We start from the raw sequence: 25,167 nt of genomic DNA on the forward strand, positions 1-25,167 counted from the left end.
ATAAAACTGAGACTTGGTCACTCTGTTCAACCCAAAATTTTAACAAAACTAAGCATGATAGAAAGAAAAGTTAAATACAAACATTAAAGCATATTTGATTATCTACAACTTTCTCACAGACGAAACTTCTCTGACCAACAAACAAAAATTTTAGTAGCCGACTAACTTTTTCACTTCATTTTTCCAAAATCTTTCTAATGTGTTAATTTTAAAAATATATATATGCACTACCAAATGAAATTTTAATTTTCAAAACCATACCATTGGCATGAAGGGTTTATTCCCTAGCTCTGAACAAAATTTCAAAATTTTATCTCAATTGTAAGGGTGTAAAAATGCAGTATATTTAAACCGCGACCACTAGTTTCGTACTACCGTAATGGTGAAATGGCCGGGAGTTAATGCTCAGTGCGACGTTGCCAATTCTCGTTGGCCGCGGCCTGTAGTTAAAGGGGGCCGTGGCCCGGCCCACTTGGCCCTTATGGAAGTACCGCCACTGATAGCTACCAAATTTATAAACATATAACCGAATCTGGACATGACAGCCTGCTTAATGTAAAAGAAGACTTTAACGGTTCCATCATCTTTAAAACTATTCATGAAATAGAAACTAAATCTAACCCATATTGCAACATTGCAGAAGACAGGCACTGTCGCAAATAGTGATGTGTCAAAACCATCAAAACTTAAGAAAAGTTTCGGTTTTGAGATTCGATAGGCAAGTTTTGAGATTCAAAAGTTTCGAAATTGAAAATTTTGGCACTATTTGTTGAAACTGCTGAGATTTTTTGTGTCATTATTATTGTTTATAACACTGTTCATATATACAAGATGGTAGCGATGGAATTTTTTATTGACCTCTAAATGTTCTAATTAATTTAATATCATTGTAATGTCGTATAATCTGATAATTAATTTAATATCAGGAGTTTTATTTATTTTAATGTTTCTTTATGAAAAAATTTTTTGTTTTGGGTTTGAATTTTTATGTGTCACATTTATGTCTTTGATCGCATAATCATAATGAAAATGTTATCATTAGGCCTACCTGTATTTTTAGGGTAACTTGGGTTTAATCACGTTTGGGTTTTGAGATTCGATTTTTTAAGTTTCGGTTTTGGTTTCGAGATTCGAAATTTAAGGTTTTGACCATCACTAACAGCTAGTACAGGATAAAGTACACTAGCCAATTGTTATCATGCAGTGTCTTTAATCAATAGTAAATAAAAAATAACATCAAAAATAAAACAATAATTTAATTTAAATGATCAGTCACTATCTCCTTGGGATGTAGGCTGGAGGAGGCATGTCGGATTCTTCTTCTCTGTAGCGTTGCCTCTCGATAAAGTTGAGAAGAATTTCTGTCGTAACAGGGTTTGCAATAGTGTTACAAACCGCTGAAAAAAAATATGTTTTTGTAAAGAGAAAAGTTATGGCTGCCATGACTTTTTACTCAATGCCAAATACTGAAAAGTGCTTGGTCATTTAAATAAGTGTTGCAAAGTCCTGGGAATTAGCCACATATCCCTTATTGAAGACCTAATTTGCAATATAGGTATTTGAGAAACCTTTTTTTTCAAAACTTTTGCATAAATACTAGTAGCCTACTAAATTATGTTGTTACTGTTATTTCAGTTTTCGGTTCACTACAAACGAGAAATTTTGTATGAAATGAAATAGTTTCCTGTAGACTACTACTGATTGGCTATATTTATATCTTACAAACACTAAATATCAAATATAACTATTTACAACTAAATAATAAAATTATAACTAATTTCTCTTCAAAACACAATAAGGGAAATTGTAAACATAAACTATTCAGTCTCAGCATAGCTGTAAAAAAAGACAACAAAATACAGTCTAACCTTGATATAACGAACCTCGATATAACGAATTCCTTGATATAACGAATTTTTTTTAATCCCCTAGAACTCTCCATAAGACACAATGTATATTTTACCTCTACATAACGAACAAATCATAACAACGACCTTGATTTAACGAATTTTTCGTGATTTTGGCTAAAATAAGACACCTCAATATAACGAATTTATCATTGTCAGAACCTCTACATTGCGAATTTAACCTCTGCATAACGAATTGTCTACGTCTTTCCCTCGATATAACAAATCCCCCACCCAATTATTGTTTTGGGAAAATCTGTTTCTTTATCAAATGAAATGGAAAGGTCACGTCATCGCTTGCGCTAACATTCGTCTGCTCCGTTTTACATCTTTGTCTGCTGTCGCTGCGCGCGCTATGTTGCAACTGAGAACTGAACTGATTTCATTCACTGAGGACTGATGACGACGTAATGTTTAGTAAGCTGTGATTGGGCGATATGGGATAACTATGGTGAATTGTACAATTTTCGGATAAAGAGAAAACTAAGAAAGAATATAAAAACAAAACCAAAGAGAAAGAATAGCAACATCGTACATTCCTTTTACGAGTGTTTTTATTATCCTTAAGTTGGCTATGATTATACACTTTTATAATGACTTATCTAATAATTTATTGTTTTCAATACGATTTGTTTCAACTAGCAACACCAATGCTATAGTTAATGATTATTAGGCCTATTGACATTCCTCTGTTGTGATAATCCAGTACTGTACTGTAAGTAGCCTACCGGCCTATCACGAGCATTAGCTTACAAAACTTTCTACTGTTTTGTTTTGTTCTTTACATGGTTTATGACTACGCAATACAGTGTTTGGCTAGGTTTTAGGAGGGTTAGAACAAGCTGTGATTTTAAACTTGCAGTTTTTAACCTGTACCAAGGTCAAAGCCATTGTCATGATTGCGCAATATTCAAGATCCCTCCCCTTTATTTTGCCGGATAATTTAGGTTCTACTTTACAATGTAAACACTGTACTGTAAAGTATTGTAGCGTAGCCTATGCTACTTTAATTGTATTTTAATGAGGTCAAATCCCGACCTATATTGACCGACGCTGGTTCTGAACCTCGACTTAGCGAAATTCCTGCAAACCTAACCTCTATATAACGAACCTCGTTTTAACAAAATCCTTGATATAACGAATATTCAGTTCGGTCCCTTCAGATTCGTTATATTGAGGTTGGACTGTATAGCGTAATTTAGGTGGCCCTGCTAGCTACAATGAAAGAGCAAAATCAGGGCCGGATTTAGCATTTTGGCGCCCCTAGGCCCAAATAATTTTTCCGCCCCCTAGTCTGGTCACAGTTTCTTTCCTACAAACCTTTATTAAAAACTAAATAATTCCTATTTATAGGCCTATGTTAATTGCTTGAACACCACTCCTCGTCGGAATTTTATAATTGCAAGTTTTTTGAAGAATTGTCTTGGTTAGCCTTAACAAAATGCCGTCTTAAACACTTTTGTCAGTTTTATACTTTTGGCAAATGCTCACGCTTGTGGGACTGAAACAAAACAATCCAAACCACAGAGCATTCCTGCAAAAAAGCATATCCATTGATTCCGATTTCAGGCCCCAAAACATGAACGCCATAACAGTGCGTGATACCATAGATTAAACATAGGCCTACTACTTTAGTAGATTTGTCATCATTAGGGATTAGCTGAAAACAATTCTTTTTATTTAAGTTATTTAAACCTTGTTTGTTCAAAATAAAACGATGTGATCATAAACAGTAGGTCATCCCCAGGTTATATTACAAGAAATTAAAACACACAACATAGAACTATCCATAAAATAATAGAAACACAATTATGTGAAAAGTAACTTCCAGTGTCACCAACATATATGAACTAGACATTAAAAACTATATTTAGATTAGAATTAACAATGTGGTAAAAAGTCGTTTTGAGTTTATGGTTAATCTATGGAAGTACTGCATCCAGATTATATTTGCAAAGCAAAACAAAGCAATAGTCCCACCGACCATAATTATCCTCAGGTCTAAGCTGAGGAGAAAATGACACCATTAATGATTTCTTTGGAGGGGATTTAATTTTTCTAAAACCTGTTGCAAACTCAGATAAATATTTTTTTGTTATTGAATTTTAGATAAATTGATAAAGATAAACTTATAAAAAACAAGATAAACTTATCGTATTTTTAATAGGTATTCAACAAAACGTATTATATATTTTAACTTGACCCTGCAGGTAAACTGATCAAAAGATTAGTTAATGATTTTTTTTTGTGAGGTGAGGGTGGAAAACGGTAATATGGTGTCTAGTACGCATGCGCCCCCAATCACTCCGATCAGTAGCGCCGAGCCAGCATAGTGGCAGTGCAAAGATTACAGTGGCAATACGATGCGTACCGCTCGGGCGCTTGACAACATCCCTACAGACTACTCCTGTATAACCAATGTTCGTTACCAATGTTGTAACGAAATTGATGTGTAATGTTGTAACAGTTATATAATTATAATGCTTTATTGGCAAGAGTTCTTTTTTATCAACTCGCAAAATATGTTAAGCTATGGCTATTTATTTTATTTTTAGATATTAAAAAATATTTTTCCTCTCGGCCGTGCGCCCTCTGGGAGCTTGCGCCCATAGGCCCGGGCCTACCGGGCCTATTGGGAAATCCGGCCCTGAGCAAAATGAATTGGCGATGAATGATTTGAAGCTTTTGGACGGAATAGACACATTAAACTGCCAACAAGTCCATGATATTGTTGTGTATTATATGAAATATGAAGAGTTGATCTCAGCAATGCTCATAATGAAGCAGATCATCAGTGAGGTCATAGCACTAAAGGATTAAGGATGCGCTCTACCTCAGCTCGGGCTTCAGTAGCTATGTTGCGCCATTGAACAGCACCGCAAGAAGCGCTTAAAGACGTTTTCAAATTACTCAGTTAAGTTTCAAATTATTTTTTTTTATCTGAAGGATATTCCTTACACCTTAGAATAAAATTTAAGACTCTTTCTTTTATATTTTCTTCAAAAAAATAATTTATATGTGTAAAATGCTATAGAAAAAAGCTTATTTAGAAGTATTTACCAGTCATTTCCCACTTAAAATTCTAATATTACTAAAAAATTAAAACAATACAAGCCTACAAAAATAAGAAATTAATAAATTAACAGTAACATATTTTCAATCGGGTAAGAACTAAGCCGACAATGACGGAGATCCTAAAACCTTGAATTAGTACGTGACAGGTAGAGCGCACCCATAATGCCGCTATTTTGTCTCATAATGTTGGTTTTATCCTTTTTTTTACTTATCCATCAGGGACAAATTCCTGTCATACCATACTTACATTGTGCAGTAGTGAAACTGTTGGGGAAAGACTTGTCAGTTCGCTCTCTCATGAACACCCATGCGTTCTTCTCATATTTACACTCAATAATCTTGTTGTCCAACTCCTTCATCGACTTGGATACTTTCATTTTTGAAAATGGGGGTTCCAGACCTCCTACAAACAGCAGACCTACCAGACTGGGCACAATTCTGAAAAAACCACATTTTGGTTAAGTTCATTAAAAGTTATCCTTACTCAAAACTCTTTTTAACTGCCATAAAAAAAAATCAATTTGGTTGATAGCATGCTAGAGGTCGTACGGAACGAGGTGAAGCTTGGAGGGGAATAGTGGTGTGGTGGGGGAAGTGTCGCTATGCAAGGCGACGATCGGCTCGTCTCCTACCCCCACCATGGATTCCCCTGCTTTAGACCGTTCCCGCCAAAAATCTCAGGCTTCACCTCGTTCCGCACGACCTCTATGTATGTGTGAGGTTTAAAAAATGTATGACATGCCAATCAAAAAGTTGACAAATAATAAAAATAAATTATGCTGAAAATCATCCCTTGTTGGCCGATTATAACAAAACCCAGTTGGCTTAAACAATAAGATACACGCTTAATATAATTATTTCTAATAAATGTGTTTTGTTTTTGTTTGTTTCAGCTTATAGAGCAACCGTCAAAGTTTTAGACCTATAACCACACAAGGCTTTTACACTAGTATACAGTTTATGTAACAGGTGATATTATAATAATCAACATGCAAGCAATATAGACATTGACTTGTTCACATATGTTTGAACCATCGATCTATTACTACAACTGGATCGCGCGCTGTGTGCTGGGTTTTCGGTCCGGTTGATCGGATCTTCCCCCACTACCTAACGCCTGAACTGTCTCTCTCACTCATTACTTCTTATGGCGTTTCCATGTTTGCCCTCACAAAATACGCTATATCTCTGTTCACTGTTACTCCATATTCAATTATTTTACACAGTTGTAATCTCCATGATACTGTGGAGATTATGGAATAGATTTTATATCAAAATCATTCGGTTTTGGATTACATTGGATACTAAAATCTACTAAACACAGTCTGAAGCGGCCACTTTAAATTATAAAGCTGTTATCTTCGCTAATGATTAATTAATTTGTCCGGTAGTCAATCCGTCCAGTAGTCAATGCGTGATTGAACTTCAAACAAACACACAAACTTTCACATTTATAATATTAGTAAGATAACAGATATCCATTAGCTTTTATTAACTTCACTTCATGGGGGGTTTCTCCCCAGCTAATAGATATCCATCTTCATGGTGTCTGAAAATAGTTTTGGAACTTCTGGCATGCCATGTTCACAACGCGATAAACCATTTTTTCCTTTGTAATATTATTATTCAAAATAGACTGGAAAAACGTGACTAACTTAAATAGTTCTTGAGAAGAGTAAAACAAACCACCCATATCTATAGAAGCCGTTAAATCCATGTGTATAGAAGCCGTTAAATCCATGTGTGCTGATGTTTGTTTCACTAAAACGTTCAAACGTTCTTTATCCTCAATTTTCCAGAAATGTAATAACAATACATTCTCCTGGTAATACAGATTACCAATTAAGGGTTGACAGAAAAGTCGAGACTTGAATCTAGTAATGTGCACCTGCAAGCCGTTCCCGGGTATCTCGTCAATTTCATTTTAAAACATTTCCGTTTTGAATCAAATTTTTTACATAATGTGTTCAAATGAATTGATTCAAAAATATAATTAGCTTTATTCTACCTTATATTTTTCATTTCAACTTAAAAAAAAATATTACTTTGACTTAACTCAGCTAACTCATGCAGGGGCTTTTGTCATTAGATAAATTTTAATCCGTCCTATTAGAGGGATTTATTTTAAAGTACAAAGTAGTACACATTTTGTAAATAAAGTGGCCTTAGAGAGCTATACCTTTTTCTTGCTATAATAATGAATGGTACAATGGTGTTTGTAATAATAAAACAACATCAAAACCTCCGTACTTACATAAGTACAACAGTGAAACCCGAATGTGAACCAAATAAGTATCAACAAAGATACGACAGTATATATCAATGAAAACACAGTAGCCCCATATTAAGTGTATGGCAGAAGCTGTGGAAGGGGGTGCGCCGGACCGATACGAACAAAATTTCTGAGCAGTACAGCCTGCGATTCAGTTGTAGTAATAGAGATGAATGGTTTGAACTTATTTAAAAATATATGATAAGCGACAGCACAAAGTAATATATTTAGTAGTAAAAATGATGTTACCATTTTCAGTCAACTAATAAATATAGTTATGTTTTATTTGACTCTTTTTCCCATGATGCCTAGGATTTACTTACAAAATAGTGTTTTTTTTTGCTGATACTTAATCCTTTGACTATTAGTACAATAGTCAATGCTTAATCTTTGTCTAACGTGGTTTATTATGTTGTACTAATTACTGCCTGCAGTTGAAGACGGGTTGTATATATTAATTGATAAATACTTTATAATAGGCATAAAAGTTGTTTGCTGACATCTTTGTGCTTTTGATTTTGATTATTATTCTTAATGATACTCATCAATTAAAATTAATCTCATGGCTTTTATTGAAGGAAATCAAATACATACAAAATTTGTCTCACTTGAGGCCTGACCTTAATTTGTTGGACTCTGAACTACCAGGTTACAACATACCTTTAGTCTAGTATACAAAAAATCTTATCATTAGACCAGTAGTTGGAGTTGAGACTTTACTCCAAATACAGCTCCAAATCTCATTGAAGAAGAATCATAAGACCAGCTATTCTGCTCCCCCTCAAGTGACAAATCAAAGTGGAACACTTACAATATTTTCATTACAAGCAGAAACATACTTTCTAATTTATTTTCTACTGAATCTATTTTAAAACTCACCCCTCGCCCCCCTCTCTCTGGATTTTCAAGCGGAAGTCCACTGAGTTGTGGCTCGGAGGTTTCCACTTCAACACTTCCTTACATTGTCCAGTCTTGTAGGGCTGAGGACACAACATTACTAATGAGTCAATGTAGTTGAAGATGATTTGCTAGGAACAAATATTAGTTCTATTTGGAGGTGGTTTGCTTGAAATATAAGGAATTTACAAATTTGTTTGTAGAGAAAAGTATTTGGTATATTGTTAAAATGTAAATATCGACCTGATCAATAATTTGTATTATTTCCTAGCAGGTCTTATGACTTTTGCTTATTTATTATTTGGATTGTTCTTTACCAAAGAATACTTTTCAAACACAAAAGTGAGAAATAAGGGAGAACAGGGTCTGTCAGAATTGGCCAAATTGGAGCAATTTTAAGGGATATTTTATGGTGGAACACTTAATTTACTACTTCCTAGGTACAAAATTTAAACATTTTGATTTTAAGCATTTGGGGAAATCGGGGACTTTCCAGGAGATTGGGAATATCAGGAATCAAGGAGCTGTAGACACCTTTTAAAACATACTTAAGAACACTACAAAATTATATTTTACGTCCAAATCGACTGAATATTTTATGGTGAGCATGATCTAAAAAAAAAAGCACCAACTATCTATATTCCCAAGATTTACCTGACAACAAGAACAGATAGACATTTGCAAAAATCATGGAGCGCATTCTGGGAACACTAACCGGTGCACTGGTACAAGACCGGTGCAGAAAATGCCTTGTTCTAGGAGACCAGTGAGTTTACCTAGCAGACAGCCCTCCTCCGGTGCATATACACCAGCGGCTTCTGATTGGTCAGTTTCTTGGGCACCAGTCTGCAGCTACAGCAAGATGGCTGTGCCATAGAATAAAATTATCAATTGTTTATCAGTTTGATGGATTGTATTACCCAATAAGTGAATAATATATCAATAATTTATTCTGTGAGGGCAAGCTGGTTCGATGTTAATATTATAAAGTAAACAGTAGGTTGATGTGTAAATTACAATACAATGTGCAGCGTAAAACGCTGACAACTGCTCTGGGATCCCAAGACTCAATTGCGCTGGGGCAGTACGGGTGAGTAAGACACCGGATCATTTGCATCGGGGCACCAATACATGTTCCCAGAACGTGCCCAATGATAGATGAATTCTTATGTTTTAATTACTGTATGTTGTACTTACATCGTCTGTTGGTTGGAATATCAGTCCGTCTGGTTCATGTGACAGTTGCTTGGCAAACTTCTCTCCCAGCAAACTGCCAGCTTTGTCCACCGGATAAAACTGTTTCATTCTAATACTAAATGGTTCTAGTTCCTTTCTGATCCTGCCTTCAGTCACAGCTTTGTTCCTAGGTCCAACTACGTCTACCTCTATGACTTTTAGCCTCAGAGGAAACTTCATATGGGCCACGTCGATTCCATCACACTTGATGATGTCGTAGGCCAAATATCGAGGGATATTCTGGCCTTCGTGTTTGTCTATCACCATTTCCTAAGACAAAAGAAACACTGATGAAATGCATTATAACAAGTAAAGCTGGATAATTAAGCTATTTTCGAATTATTAATTATTTGGATGAAATCTAAAATACAGCCAAGTTGTTTGTTTGTGATTTGTAAAACAAACAGTAGTATAACACACCCGTGTTGTCACTAAGATTTATATCAGCTTATGCCTCTATTTTTTTGTAGTTTTTACACCAGTAGAATGTATGTTACCAGTTTCTAATTCTTATTTTAAATTATCTTATTTTTCTCAACATTTTTATCCTTAAACTCAATAAAAAGAGTAATCTTACTAATATTATAATATTGAAATAATTGCAGTTTTTCCACAAATTCAATAATTTAGTCTAATAATTTAAATTTTCCTGTTATTTAAATCATTTATATTTAATGTTAAGATTTTCCAAGCGTTAACTTAAAATTGACCAAACCAAACTGAAAACAAAAACGTTTTAACGCACCCCATCTAGAAGAGTATTTGTGAGGTGTCTATTTGGGTCTTTACGATGAGGAAACTTAAGTCCTTCAACTTGAAAAACGCTGTTGTCTCTGTCCAAACAGTAAACTTCCCCTTGCTTCAAGATGAGCATCATGTACCTAGAAACAAACATGTCTGATTACACGATGAAAAGTTGTTTTATGTTAAGTAAATTCAAATAGTGTTTTCATAAAATAATGGCGGGGTTATAAATGTCTATAAAACTATTATAAGAGGAATAAAATATTTCATATTGGTACCCCTGCATTCGGTAGCTCAAACAGTTTTGTTTACATTAATTAAAACAGCCGTGTGGATTGTTGTGCTGATCGATAACCTACTAATTCTTTTAAATAGACTTCCAAGTTGTGTTTTCTTTAGATGATTTCCGATCATGATTAGGCTAAATGTGTAATGTTATTAAGTAAACTAAAGTCAGTGACTCTAGTACAACAGGCATTTAGAAGTTCCACATCATGAAAATAACATTCATCGTTGGAGTAAGCAGTTTATAAACACTGTGTCAGTTAAAAAGCAAAGTAGGCCTGGGAGACAACCAGTCTTGAACCAGGCAGTGAAAACATTTAATAGATAACGCATATTAGGTGTGAGGATGACGTATCCTCTAAACAATGATTGGTATATCTAGTAATCATTAGCAGGAAATGGGACAAAAATCACACAAAATTGGGTTTTGGACGTGTGTAATTTAATTTTAGTTCCTAAGTAGGTAACTTAGGCCATGTATTCTAGGGAAAAGTACCGGTATCAATAATGGTTGTCAAAATGTGGTTACAGTAGAATCCTGCAAACTCTGCGTAATGTGGACTGGAAGGGTGCCAAGTTTGTGAAATGCCAGGTTATCAGGAACTAGGGTTAAAAATAAGGACAGTACAATTTTTAAGCTCTTTAACCTCCTTTTTTATATTACAAGTCAGTATTAAGTCATCAGATATAGTACAAAAAATCCTTGGTACGGGTTGTGAATGATTTTACTTGAGCTGGCTTGAGTCCATGTTTAACTCGGACTCAAAATATCACTAATTTTCTGAGCCAGGTGATGGCCGAGTTATCCAGACTGCCGGGTTATCGAGTGCCGAGTTTGCGAGACTCTACTGTATAAATAATTGGGTGGACCTAAGTACCCAAGAGATGGGCTATGGGCCTATTGGTATGGTCCAGCGATTGCAGCACATAGCGGTGAGTAGAAACCGAAAGTGATACTTTGGAAAAGCAAGTTTAGCAGCATCCGTAAACCTCTATTACAATCACAACAAAATCTAAAAGATCTTCCGACACCGCAGCGACATCCATCACCACCCACTGCAGTTGTGATTAATTACTTTACAATTCACACAACTGACATTGAAGCGCCGTTAATGAGTAGAAACCTTGTTTGTAAGCTATTGGCGATAATGATTTAAAAAATGTAAGTTTCCCACCCCTATACAACACTGGTTCATAGTCTTTTTCCCCGTTATCAAAACTCAAGTACAATTTGATACACACAGAATCTCCGGTTCCCAACCTGGATTGTATTAAAAGCTTGTCAGATAACGAGCTTGTACCTGCAATGCTAAGTTTAAACATTTACCTTGTCCCATCTGCCTTCCACGACACCTTATATGGCATCTTCTGAAGGAGCTTTATATTACTGAGATCCATTGATACAGGCTGACATCCTGGGAACCCTGACCTGGAAAAAGAGTTTAGGTTTTAGATATTTCCCTCCTTTAAAATAATGAACAAGGTATTTAATATTAGGTATTAGGTAATATTAATTGTTTTGACAGATGCTCATGATGAATTAACTGCTATTTGGTTTTGTAATAATTTTAAACCGATTGTTAAATACAGTAGAGTATTGCTATCTTAAATCACAATACAGTCAAGTTCCACAAACTCGGGGCCCCATAACTTGGAAGTTTGAATTCCTAGGCAAACATATAAAGATTTATTACATAAGCTGAACATAACCCTACCCTGGTGTTATTTACAACCTAGTGAGCAACTCTGGTGGTTAACCATAGAAAACAGCCTGAAGTACAGTAGAACCCCAGTTAATCGAAACCTGGATTAACCTAAACTGTTCTATAAATTAATACATGGCTAAAATATAAGTACAATACACAGTTTATGTAAACAGTGAGGCGTAGCGCCAAGCCCCTCTCTCTAGAATTGGGATTTTCTATCCCATTGTAACATTTTTGTAGCTGAAATAAAACACTGTATTATATGGAGATTGTTTAAAATAAATTTGTTCTACACTCTGTGGTAATACATAGGTAGGCTATTTTTAGCATATGACAAGTTAACCGAAAAATTTGTCATCCGAAACGGCTTTCCACCCTTTGTTTCGGTCAACAGGGGTTCGACTGTAATGTGATAAACAGCTTCGAGCTTACGTCCTAGGATGTGAAGAGGGACATCAAAACAATACTTAAATAGTTCATTGCCTTGACTTTAGAATTTTAGACGGATATTAAGAACGGAATTTATAAGTCATGTATAATGATAATCAAAGTGCTGGACTGTAGCCTATTCAAGTCAAGTACTTTTTCAACAAAATAAATTAAAGAATTTTAATTTTGTGGTGTTGTAAATGTAGATTCTGTAAATGAAAAGAATGGAAAATGTGCTATTTGATTCTAAGTGTTAATTTTAACTTTTTCCTAATGATCCGATAATTCATGAATTTAGCTCTCTTCCAGAGGAGATTGTTAAATTTTACTGTATGAAAAAAATCTGTTCCATCCAAAAAGCTTATATATTACTGTTGGTAAATATTTTTTATTTCAACTTGTCTTTAAGCTGGGTTTTCCTAGGCGCTGAAGCGGGGACCGGAGAGAGGAACGCGGAGAGCGAAAAAGAGATTAACATGGTGTTCCGCTCCGCTTCTAGGAAAACAGTAACATTAAATCACCTAAGACAAGTGGAGTCCGCTCTCCGCGTTCCTCTCTCCGCTCTGCACTTCCGCGCCTAGGAAAACCCGGCTTTACTCGCCTATTTATCAGCTGATTATTTAAATGATTTAAAGTTGTCATCTGCCAATATTTTTGTTTTACAATTTTGTTAATGAAAAATAAAGTTACAAGTTTGTGTTAATATGTTGAATTATTTCCGTTATTGCTTTCAGCAATTGTCTATGAGATGATGTACAGAAGAATTAACGAACACAAGGTAGATGTATGTTAAACTCACTTCTGCCAGTTGCACATCTCTTGTACAACAGTCTGTATATTGCCGAGTCTTGGCTGGTCCTGCACTGGTCTCACTCCAGGTACACCTTCCATAAACACTGGGTTTTTGTTGTTCATCTCCCGTCTCCGCCGTTTGTTCTTGCTGCCTCCGCTGATGAAAAACATTGAAAAAACTATTACCAAGATATGTTCAAGTTTCGTTCAAAGTAAATGTCTAGACTGGAGTGCAAAACACTTATAATATTTGTTTATGTAATGAAATGAAATGCAAAATCATTTATTTACACAGGCAAAGTTAGGGCCACATGACCCTTTCTTACACTTAACCTGTACTTTAAAACATTATACATGAAGATTTGTTTCTTGGTGCCATGTGGTTAATGAATTAGACTTTTGCATATATTTTAAATGCAATACACTATTTAAAATGCTGGTTTTACAAAACATTTCCCAAGTGAAGAGCGAGCCAAACAGCTACTGTAGTACATTTATAAAAAAAAATTCATAAACTTAAAATACATTACCTAATAGATATATATATATTCCTGTCTAAACGGTTTAAATTGGATCCTAATCCATTAGCCAATTAAATAAATTAGGTTAAATTAGTTAACCCATTGGCCTTCTTGGACAAACTTTGGCCTACTTGGATATCCGTCGTACCGCCATGACGCTCTAACATTCCTGGCCGGAAGAGTTCATTACTAGTAGTTTTATGATTTACCACTAGAGGATGTCTTTTACGTTAAGTTAAAATTCTGTTGGAACACTTACTGGAACGACAGTTGTTTGTCCGTGAAACTGCATTACCAGTATTTTGTTCTGTACATTGGCTAAATTGATGTGCGAGATTGAAATAATACATGTAAACAACAGAGTTAAAAAGGCTGACGATGTCAATGAAATAAAGTCAAATATTTTGAATTTACTTTAAATTGTTGACAAAGTTGTACCTGATAATGCTTATATCAACAACCAGAGGTGCCCATCCCCCCCAAACCCAGAGGCGCAATCCCCCCCCCCCCCCCCCCCCAAGCCAAGGGAGTAGTTCCCCCCAATTTATGCTGCCGTCTATTTAAACCTACCCTCCCCCCACCAATTTATCCGACGAAATTCCCTTTAGCTCATAAAACGAGCATTTCAAGTATTTAGTATCACAGGTGTTTAGTAGTACAAACAAATCTGGTTTTTGTTTGTATTTGTATTCTAAATAATCAAACTTGAAGTAAAGAAAAACAAACTTGCTGATAATCAAAATTAAATGTTTAATAGGAAACGTTAACAACATTTAACAATACATTATTATATCTAACTAATCAATGGACGAATTATAATTTTTTCAATTTATAATTCAGAATCTGTAATGTCAGTCAACATGTGCGCAGTATTGCAATAGACAACGTCTTCAAAACGTACAACAATATACTCGGTGAATTACTCTACTCCAACACAGTACTGTAAACTGTATAACATATTAGGTGGCTTTGATTTTTACAGAGTTTAAGAATTCACTTTGAACTCAACAGCTTTAAGTGCATTAATAATACATTGGCAAAAAGTATCTTGTTTCAAAATTATAGGCAGAGTCACGAAATAAGACAGACTTGTTGCTCGCCACTCCCAGGCTGCCTTCTACAAAATTCGCCAGGCAAAATACCCACAATACCTTAATTGCCACTAGTACAAAAGGTTTTTGTGACGAAGTAATTTACTATTCATTTTGATAGCCCCAGGATTGCCTTTTATGACTAATAATAATAATGATAGAAACTTGTCAGACAATCCGTTTGTACACAAAACACAAAACGATAACATATATGCCTATCAATTCACGCGTGTATATTGCCGTGGGCAGGACTGGAAGTAAACTGAATCAGGTTATGACGGAAAGATGTGGTCTCTGGATTGAAGTCTGTGTTATCAAAAGCTGATATTAGACTAATTGTAGTGACGGAGGAGAGTGTTGAAAATATAATGGTATTCATATGCTTCATATGCAATTTATATGCTGGATATAAATGATGGTCTCGAAATTCTACAGTACTGCGCGTAAAGAAATTTATTAAATACTTTGAGGAGTTTGAAATACCGTATATAAACACATAAAACTAGAGACAGAAAAACATTTTTGAGTCTAAACACTCAATTAATTATGAATCCCATTATATTTTCAACACTCTTCTCAGTCACTACAATAGTGCAATATCAGCTGTTGAAAACGCAGACGACAATCCAGAGACCACGTCGGTCCATCTTAACCTGAACCTGTTTCAGTTTACTTCCAGTCCTGACGACGGCAATGTACTCGTGTGAATTGATAGGCATATCTCTAATCGTTTCCTGTTTTGTGTTAAATGTTTGTAACGTATTGTGACGACACATCCAGAAGTGGATCTTTTGTAAATCCTAACGATGGTGGAGTTAAAGAACCACCAAAACAAGTAAAATTCGTGGTTAAAAGGTGCGTTTTTACCATTCTTAGAAGAATCTTAATTACAAATGGTAAAATGTTGTTGGTGTTGATAGTGAGCTACTTAGAAACACTTTATCGGGCTGCTTATACAAAAATTATACATTCATTATGACAGCTAGCAAAAAAATATCCCCCCCAAAATCCCCTAAAAAAGCCCCCCCCAAAAATTCCTGTGGCGCGTACCCCCCCTCTGGGCACCCCTGTCAACAACAAACTAGATTTGATTTTGGATTCACAAACTAAGCCGGTCGATCATATTGTTAGTTATAGGTAAGCCTGCTGGGGAACGAGATGATCTAGTGGCAGAGAGCGCTGGGCTTCAATCCACAAAGTCCCGGGTTCCAATCCAGCCAGTCACCAAAGGATTTTATCTAATAGATAATACCATAACCTTCTAGGCTTAGCCTGAAGTAACGTGTAGGATAAGAAGGTGCGACATAATCAAAATAAAGTTAAGCCTGCTTTGTTCCACTTATCTACCACACAAAATCCATAAAACTTGGCCTTTACCAAATAACATCATAATAGATAGTAAGTGTGTCGAAAATTAATCAAATTACCTTGAATCTGAAGTGTCTTCTTCGTTCTTTCTTCGGTGGTTCTTCCAAGAGACAGGTTCGTCTTCTTCTTCAGGTTCTTTAAAAAAATCAAAATTTATTAAAGATATCAATAGTTGGCATTTGTGACGGGTTGATTATATCGGTTAGTAAATAAATAATTAAATTTGTATATTAATGCTAAACATTATAGAATGGATTCAATGGTAGGACAACTTCGTGTGAATCCGTCAGTATTCGGAAAATCAATACGCGTGCGCTCTTGACTTCGGAACCAATCAGAAAGCAGATATGCTCTGGGTACGAGGCTAGAGGGATCTTCAGCGGGGGGATACCGTAGCGAAAGGACGTGTTTTGTTTAAGTCCATATTTCTTAAAACATAAAGACATCATTTGTACCTTCCACCGTGACATAGCTACCTCCAAATGTATTTAATGTTAAAGAGAAGTGACCCGGATATCTACAACCGTTAACTTATCAAAACGAAATAGACTTAAAGTCAAGTTGGTGAAGCGGGTGACTGTGAATAGCAAAACGCCGGTCTTCGCATCATGGTGGGAAAATGGCGATGGCAGATCCTTGTCAACGAACGGTGACGACGCCGTGGCTAAACCTAACCTACGCAGTCGCAGGAGTGCTGACTACCGAATCCAGGATTAGACCTCGTCCGGCTACGTTCATCTCATTACTACACTACTACACCAGATAAGATTTAAAAATTAATTAGGCCATATTACATAACTTATTATAAGTTAGGCTAGTTGATCTAAAGAACTATCTTGAAGATTTAAGATTCGCCCAAATGAATGTTTAATACTCTCTAACCAATTGAACTTTTCCTTTTTGTATTAATAAATTAATTTGTTATAAACAAGTGAACGTTTATTTTATTTGTAGAACAGCCCACAAGATCTGTAGCTTAATGAAATTAAGTATTAAATATAAACAGAGTAAATAAAATATTGACATTTAAATTGAAAGTAAGACAAAACATACCTTTTGAAAAGGTAAACAAACAAACAAGAAATAAACTACACACATTTGATTTCCTAAAACATGTACGCATATTTTTCATGCAAACAAAATTGCATTGTTTAAGGTGAAGATACATCATGGATTACTGTAGTATGATAAGAGAATATATCCAAACTAAACATTGGGGCATTACAGAGTGCCCGAACAGTCATCAATAGCTTAGTTTGACTAAGTGCACACGTTTTGATAGTTTCCTTTAACTTTAAACTAATGCAAACAGCTTGACAAGGTTTGGGATCTTACCGTCGCACCAGTCAGGCAGGGCTGGTGCAGCAGGGGTATACTGTACTTCATCATAACGTTTGTACAACTCCTCCAGGTAGTCCTGCTTGTAGATGCCCGGTGGCCTGAAACAGGACATACCAAATCAGGCCAACACAAATATTACTTCACTAGCTGTACCCGCGGGCTTTGCCCCGTTTAACTTTATAAGTGAGCTCGTTCACATGGCTCAATCGTGTCCTGGTTGAAGTTCGTTCGCTACGCTCACTCACTTTTAGGTTGGAGCTCGTTCGCTGCCCTCACTTGCCTTCAGGTTAGCTCGTTCGCTACGCTAACTCGCCTCCAGGTGGAAGTTCGTTCGCTACGCTCACTCAACTTTTGGTTTCAAATTAGCTGTTGTCATAAATGTAAAAGAAATAATAGTGCTGCACCCTGTTGGTAATCCTTGTAACTTTAATTCTATTGAACATCGTAGAACATAACCAACAAACCAACTTGTTTAATTGAAACAGCTGTTAAGATTCATTAATTCCATTTAAATATGAGTACTCATAAGGTTAATAAGGGAAACTCCCAGATCCACTGGGGTGGAGCCCGAGAGTCCTATCAGAATAAAAACAGCTTAGTTTTCCTATTTAATGCCTAAAGAATCAGTGTACCAAATTTCAGCCTCCTAGGTAAATGGGAAGTAAGAGAATTAGTGATGAGTGAGTCAGTCAGTCAGTGAGTCAGTGAGGGCTTTGCCTTATATAAATATATAGATAATCTTTACAATACAATAAGCGTTTTCTATGTAACATCTCTTTATTACCTGTCCTTTACCAACTTTTTACAACTGAGGTCATTTGAAAGATTAGGGAGGAGGGAAGAATGGCACTTAAATATTGCAGCAAGTTTGCAGACCAGAGGGAATTCACATTTGCCATCTTGCATATTAACTGAGACATTTCCTTAACCCTCTATTTAGGCTATATCCTTTTATGTTTTTATCAAGTAGGCTTAGGTATTTCAACACCATTTCTCGATTTTTAACCAAAATAAAAGCTAAAAGAAAATCTGTATCCTCCTCCTCTATACCAATGTAAATTGAAAAAAAAAAACAGATGTATGCAGTCCTTTTTTTTTAAGAGGTTGGCGGCCTCTTTTAACCTTGCATTTGCCCGTCCACATAGACTACAGATCTGTGCGTGGAACGTATCCAGCAAAGCAAGGGGTGAGCCGGTACAGTACAAAGGTGAACTGTACTGATAAAAGTTAGTGGCAGTGACCAGGATCCGAACCCACGACACTTCTGCCCTGGGCCCGAAGTCTGCGACGCTACCAACTGAGCCACCGACTCACCAACTTACTAAACTTACTTTAAACTTTTTAAACTTACTAATGTGGTCAACTTTCACCAGAGCCAGATACCGTTCATTTAAGATGGGCCTGCCATTACAGTTAAGCCACACATTACCAAGCTCAATACGGATTGTACATGTACAGGATTCAAACCTGAGCTGTAGAAAATACATTAATGCTACATTCGTCAGTGCAACGCCTTAGCCAACTGAGCTACAATGCCACCATTGGTCGACCGGGTCGATAACCACTATAGCGCACAAAAAGACACTAGAGCTTTTAGGTTGGATTTGATGTACTACTTGAGGGCCAGTAGGTTAACCGTGTGAGTATCTTGAGGACAGCTTACACTTGTCAGTTGTCATCATGGGTTAAACATGACAGATTTATTTTCTGTTTAACTAACATTAGGTTTAACAAGTAAGCCTACTTACGTTTTTTCCTAAAAGGATAGGAAAAAGAGTGTTTTTTTTTGTTTTTTTTTTAAAGCTTAGCATGAAATAAATCAATTTTAACCACATATAATATTGTAAACAGTTAAAAAAATATTTTTAATATGCTACTTTTATTGAGTCTTAATGTATATCAATTGACATAATTTAGACATTGTAAGTTAAATAGCCTACTAGTTTTAATAATCTAATCTGGTGTTGGATAGACAAGAATAGGCTACAGTAATTTTCCTGCTGTAAAATTATGTATTTTTACCATAAAATATTTAAAATCCAGAAACATTATTTTAGGAAAAGGTTTCTTATAGTGACCCGCTAATCCCAACCAATTAGAACGGAATCCTGTTCAGTTCTGCAAGAACTAGGATTAGACATAGGTTTGTCATCGTAAATGTTAAATTTACTAAGCACTACGTTGATAACAGAAAAAAATTCTCTTGTAAAAAGGATATTCAAATATACCCTACATTAACATACCTGGCTTTAGCAAACTCTTGTATTGCTGCATCCAACCCCCAGTTAAGTTCGTCAACCATGAAAGCAACAAGCAGGAATCCAGTCCGATTGAATCCATGGGTGCAGTGGACGCCTGAAAAGCATACAATGATGAATAAAAATTGTGTATGTTTGTGATATCTGATATAATAAATTTGGATGACTCTAAATCTTGACAGTCGATAGTTAAATCAAATTGGACGTTAAAAATATGAATGTTGTCACACGAATACGTGAACGAGGACACACTTTAAGGTAAACTATTGATGACATCACGGGTAGAAAGCTGATGTTGAAAATTTATTCATAAACCTTACACTTGTTATGCAGAATATAAAAATGTGTTTCATTTATCAGATAAAACTCTAAGTGATTAAATAAAATTATAAGTTTTTGAATTTGTAAACTATTATAACTAAACAATTGAGTAACTCAGATGACTAATAATTGGAAAAGATGGTGTTATAATAAGGAGAGTTAAACATCAAACAGTAGGCCTACACAGTAGCCAAAACACTAAGAATAAATGGTAAACAATAGTGTGGTTGTTGTTTATATTTATACAATCTAGATAGAATGTTACCTTAGGTACCTGATAAAAGATATACAGGTAGGCCTATAGCAAAATTAGAATTGTGTGATAATAAAAATAGCCCCTCCACCTGCAGGATCCTTGCAGACTAACCTAATTTTCATTTGCCTGATTGGATTTTCACTCAAATATTCCCATGCTAAAGAAATAAAGGGATTTGTTTTTTCATTACTCAACCGGAATCAAAACACATCTGAGTTGCACTGTACGGTAAAAACTTAGAGTTACTAAGGCACATCATGCGAACTTCAACTTAAGCTTATTCCCATTATGGGAAATTCGCTAATATTCCCTATTTAGAAAATTCGCTGAAAGGCACATAATTTTGATAAAATACTGTAAGACAAAACTATGATATAAAGGGTGGAAAATAAGTCCCGGGACGGTTAAATATTTCAAAAGTAATATAGAGAGAGATTCAAAACTTGGTACAATAGACCCCTTCTTAACCAACCCTAATGGGACCGGACCTAGGTCGGATAAATCAAAAGGTCGGTTAATTTGGAATTATATAATCATTTCATTTTGAAGTTGTACTTTCATTGTTTATAAAATAATCCACACTTAAGTCAAATACTTTCAGTGGACTTTTCCACCCTGTATGATTCCATCCAATTATCGAACATGAAAGTATCAATCCAATTGATAGTGGAACTAAAGTTTTACCTGCAAATAAAATCACAAAATTATATAACCTGGATTGTTACCAAAGGAATACTCACCAATAATGTCGAGAGGGTTTCTAGCAATAAAGTTCTTACACATATTGATAAACAGACGTGTTTGGTCCTCTGATGGGGTTTCTTTATGACCACGACATTGCAACTTGACATATTTTACTTCTTTCTCAGACCCGTTAGCATGGGCTATATTGTCTTTATCATAAAATCTGGAAGTAAACGTCAGGTCTATCCACAAACCAATTTGTAGCTAAAACAGAATCAGTAGTTGTTATGGTCATATCAATTAAATTTTAAGAAAATAATACCATTAAGATTTCTATAATTATAATTGAGTTTTTACAATTTTACTGAGCTATGGAGGAACCTTTAACAATCTCAAAGCAAACAGACTGACATAGTGTTTTGCAATTTAGGAAAAACTATACTACAATATTTTACCTAGGCCAACAACAATTTCCCTATTCACCCCTGGTAAAATAAGTAAGTTTAGGCAAGAATAAGGGGACAGTAGCAAACTAAGTAAAATTAATCAGTTATTGCTTACTAGACTCTTGAAGGTGTCAGTATGATTCCAGCAAAGCAAATCTAAATTGCGATTCATATGTAAAATGTTGCATCCCGCGATTGTGGCAAAATGTTAAACATGTCCTGCAGTTGTATCGGAGATCATCATCGTCACGCAATCGTGGCAAAATTCTTGCTGTTTCCTGCGGTCGTGTGGACATTACCATCTTCTTCCGTGATTGTGGTAATATTCCCCTTGCGGCCGTGAGTAGACATATTATCGTCTCCGCGGTCACAGAAACGTCATTGTTGTCATGCACGATCGTACGTTAAATTGAAAACTCCAGGTAGAAATACAAAATTCACACATAATTCCCAGTTCAAAAAACTCCTGCATGATTCCCGGATTTCCCGGTCAGTGAACACCCTGTTATATATATTGCAAAGGGGCGCTACTATTAGTGCCTAGAGCGCTGAGAGGGTAAAAAACGGGCCTGCACGGTGTCTTGTGATAAGTTACCAACATGTAGGTGGCGTTGCGCTTTCCTAAAGCTAAATCCTGACTATAAGATGTAGGCCTAACAGTAGGTACCAATGCCAATAGTTACCAACTTAATGTAAATATTTCAAAGGAAAGCCAATTGGCAAGCAAGGAATTTTAAATAAATTTGTCTCTTCAACCTAGTCTCTGAAGAACTCTTACATCAGGACAAAATATCAGTACGCTATAAGTTAGTGTTTTGTGTTATTTTATTGTGTATCTTTTTGCCTCCTGGACTGTAATTTTCTGCAGATTATCTAGCAGAAACTCTATTCTGTTTGCAAAAAATGCTTAACTTAACTTATTGTAAAGTTTGGTAGGCCTAGGTCAAGTGACTAATAAAAAATTGAACCCTACTCACTTTATAGCTCTTCATTGAGGTAAAGAGCATTGATGGTGGAAAACGATCAGCCTCTGGGACTTGTTCATCATACCGGCTGTCAAGTGGTGTTTTGAATGCGATGAATTTATCCGCAAGTAACTTGTATGCCTTTCTCGGGCATCTGAGCCACCTTTTAGGAATGGGACCAGGATTCCTATCATTCTGGTAGCTCATATTCCTTTAATTGACTTACAGTAACATTTAGTGGCAAGCAGAATGTTGCAGTTTGGATATGAGTTCTGAAAAAAATATTAATTAAATACTAGATTGTACTTAAGTCTTGTTAATTCAATAATCAAGAGGGAATGAATAGGCTACATAAAACTTTTATTTTTAAAATGTGGTTAAGCCCACGAATCCTAGAAAAATGCTGGTATGGATCATAAACATAAACAAATGACGTTGTTGGCCCGAATCCTATACTAATAGCATTGAACATATGTTTGGCAGTTCCATTTAAGCAATGTTAAATACGGTAATGTTTATTTTCGGGCCAAAAACGTCATTTGTTTATGTTTATGATCCATACCGGTATTTTTCTAGTAGCGTAATCGTGGTTAAGCCTATGAGGCTTAAAACAGCTGATAACTAATTTTTCATAAATCATAGGGACTATTATTTAATACCGTAGTGACTGTGATAGGCCTAAACCTGTATATATTTTTGTGTTTGTTGTATGTAAAAAAGAATTTAAATTTAGGCTTATATGTACACAGAACAGACATTCACCAGTAGGCTACGTAAGTGTAAAAACAGTTTTGCGATTATTGGTCTAAAAATGTTTAATAGGTTGCACACTGAAAGCAAATCTTTAGAATTTAAGTTATTCAAACTTAGACTGGATGACTGGCTAAGCCTAAATCCTTTCTATGACTTGTCAGAATATTTTTCTATTAAGTCTGTACACTTTTGATGTTCTGATTGACAAATAGTATTGTATTTTTAACTTTGTATTGATCATCTTGTTGCAATCATATTGATCATATTTACGTTGTCTATTACATTGTACCATATTATGTTTTAAGACAATAAAAATTCTGATTCTGAGTGGGTTTGATGGTAAGTCATTGTATAGGCTACCAAAGGTGGTGTTTGTATTGATGATCTGAACTTATCAATTTGACGGAAGAATGGTTAACTTATGATAGGGCTAACGAAAGACATCACTACCGATATGTTATTGGGATGTAGTTAACCTTCAGTTCAACCAAGTACAGTAAGTTAGAACCTCTTTAACCGAACCCCCGTAATCCGAATGTCTACTAATCAGAACGCCATTGAACTGTATCCAAACACAGTACAGTAGGTACTTAGTTCTTTATTACGTAGGCACGGTAATTGTTTCTATTGTAATGTACAGTACTGTTTATTCAATATGTTTAAGTTACTACAGGTACTGTAAACACACAAACACTGCATTTTACTTTTTTCACTTTTCTGTAACAATTAAACTTAAGAGCCAACTTAGCCATGTTTTACCTATTGTTATGTAAAAACAACAATATGTTCTGTAATCCGAACTATTCAATCATCCGAACTACACCCTGTCCCAATTAGTTCGGATTAAAGAGGTTCTACGGTAGGGGCCTATGCCTAATTGTTGTATAGGCCTAACATCAATATGTAAGTTACCTATTTTATGCTTTGTCAAAATTCACTTGAGTAATTTTTAAGTTAGTCTAGCCTACTTATATCAAACATAGGTAATTTATTTAATAGGCCCTAGCGATTGGTGAGTCAATTTGAGATAACATAATGTCTAGGGTTAGTTTGTGTTTAAAAGTAGGCTATTAAATTTTATTGAACGTGACCTTAAGATTTATAAGAACATAACAGAGAGACTATAAAATACCCAAAAAGCTTCCATTAACCTATATAGCTTATGTTTTAGAATAGAATAGCCTTACCAAAATTGTCTAAGATTTTATTTGTCCTGCCTGCTCTTCAAAATATTGTACGACAACGTAAACACCTTATATTACAAAATTTATCTAACAAACTAGGCCTACTAACACACACTACACTTTTTATTAATATATGTTGTACATACTGCTTAAATCAAGCAATTAAAATTACGCTGAGAACATATTTTAAAGTTAAAAAGGGGAAACCTGACAACATTGACAACGTTGATGGCAGCGCAATAGCACAGGCAGACGGTTCGGGTTCACGGTTCTGTTTTCCTTTCCTTTTTGCTTAAAAATATTGGACTTTCATTAAACAGCTGTTACAAACTGCAAAATAAATAATTCCTGGCTTGAGAGAATCGTTTTCGTTTGAGTCATTCCAAAGGCTTATACAGTAAGTTCCTTAGCATTGATTTTAGTATTGATCTTGTATAGTAATCTAAATGAGATATAATAAACGTTATTATCATTCTATGGTATCGGCTTTTTTTAGTGTTTTGGTTTAAACAATAGATCCCCCAATCTATATTCTTGTTTTCTGTGTCAAAAAATAAATAATGTCTTTTAATGAAGGTGCAATTTCTTACATTTTACATTTTCATCACAAATATATTTTTTCAGTTAGGGGCCCAT

General features: G+C 35.3%; 2 protein-coding genes across 2 annotated transcripts in view; one reads left to right on the top strand and one right to left on the bottom strand.

Annotated features, from left to right (window-relative positions):
- LOC128999388 (beta-lactamase-like protein 2 homolog) overlaps positions 1-7,539 on the top strand; it is a 34,278-nt gene extending 26,739 nt beyond the window's left edge. The window contains exon 7 of the mRNA XM_054425871.1: positions 5,876-7,539. Coding sequence (XP_054281846.1) covers positions 5,876-5,902 — 27 coding nt within the window. The 3' untranslated portion in view covers positions 5,903-7,539. The remainder of the gene's footprint in view (positions 1-5,875) is intronic.
- LOC128999387 (mRNA-capping enzyme-like) lies at positions 1,191-24,783 on the bottom strand. The gene is made up of 13 exons (XM_054425870.1): positions 24,535-24,783; positions 22,607-22,866; positions 21,240-21,447; positions 19,908-20,019; positions 17,659-17,762; positions 16,383-16,458; positions 13,351-13,500; positions 11,744-11,845; positions 10,133-10,268; positions 9,349-9,657; positions 8,134-8,234; positions 5,230-5,420; positions 1,191-1,397 (listed from the first exon to the last, which is right to left on the bottom strand). Exons 2-13 carry the CDS (start codon positions 22,799-22,801, stop codon positions 1,276-1,278), a joined length of 1,806 nt encoding a protein of 601 aa, XP_054281845.1. The 5' UTR covers positions 22,802-22,866; positions 24,535-24,783; the 3' UTR covers positions 1,191-1,275.
- Positions 24,784-25,167: the final 384 nt, after the last annotated feature.

Source organism: Macrosteles quadrilineatus, unplaced genomic scaffold (assembly GCF_028750875.1).
Source record: "Macrosteles quadrilineatus isolate MER2022 unplaced genomic scaffold, UCM_ALF_1.0 Scaffold_8__2_contigs__length_117827958, whole genome shotgun sequence".
Classification (NCBI taxonomy): Eukaryota; Metazoa; Arthropoda; class Insecta; order Hemiptera; family Cicadellidae; genus Macrosteles; species Macrosteles quadrilineatus.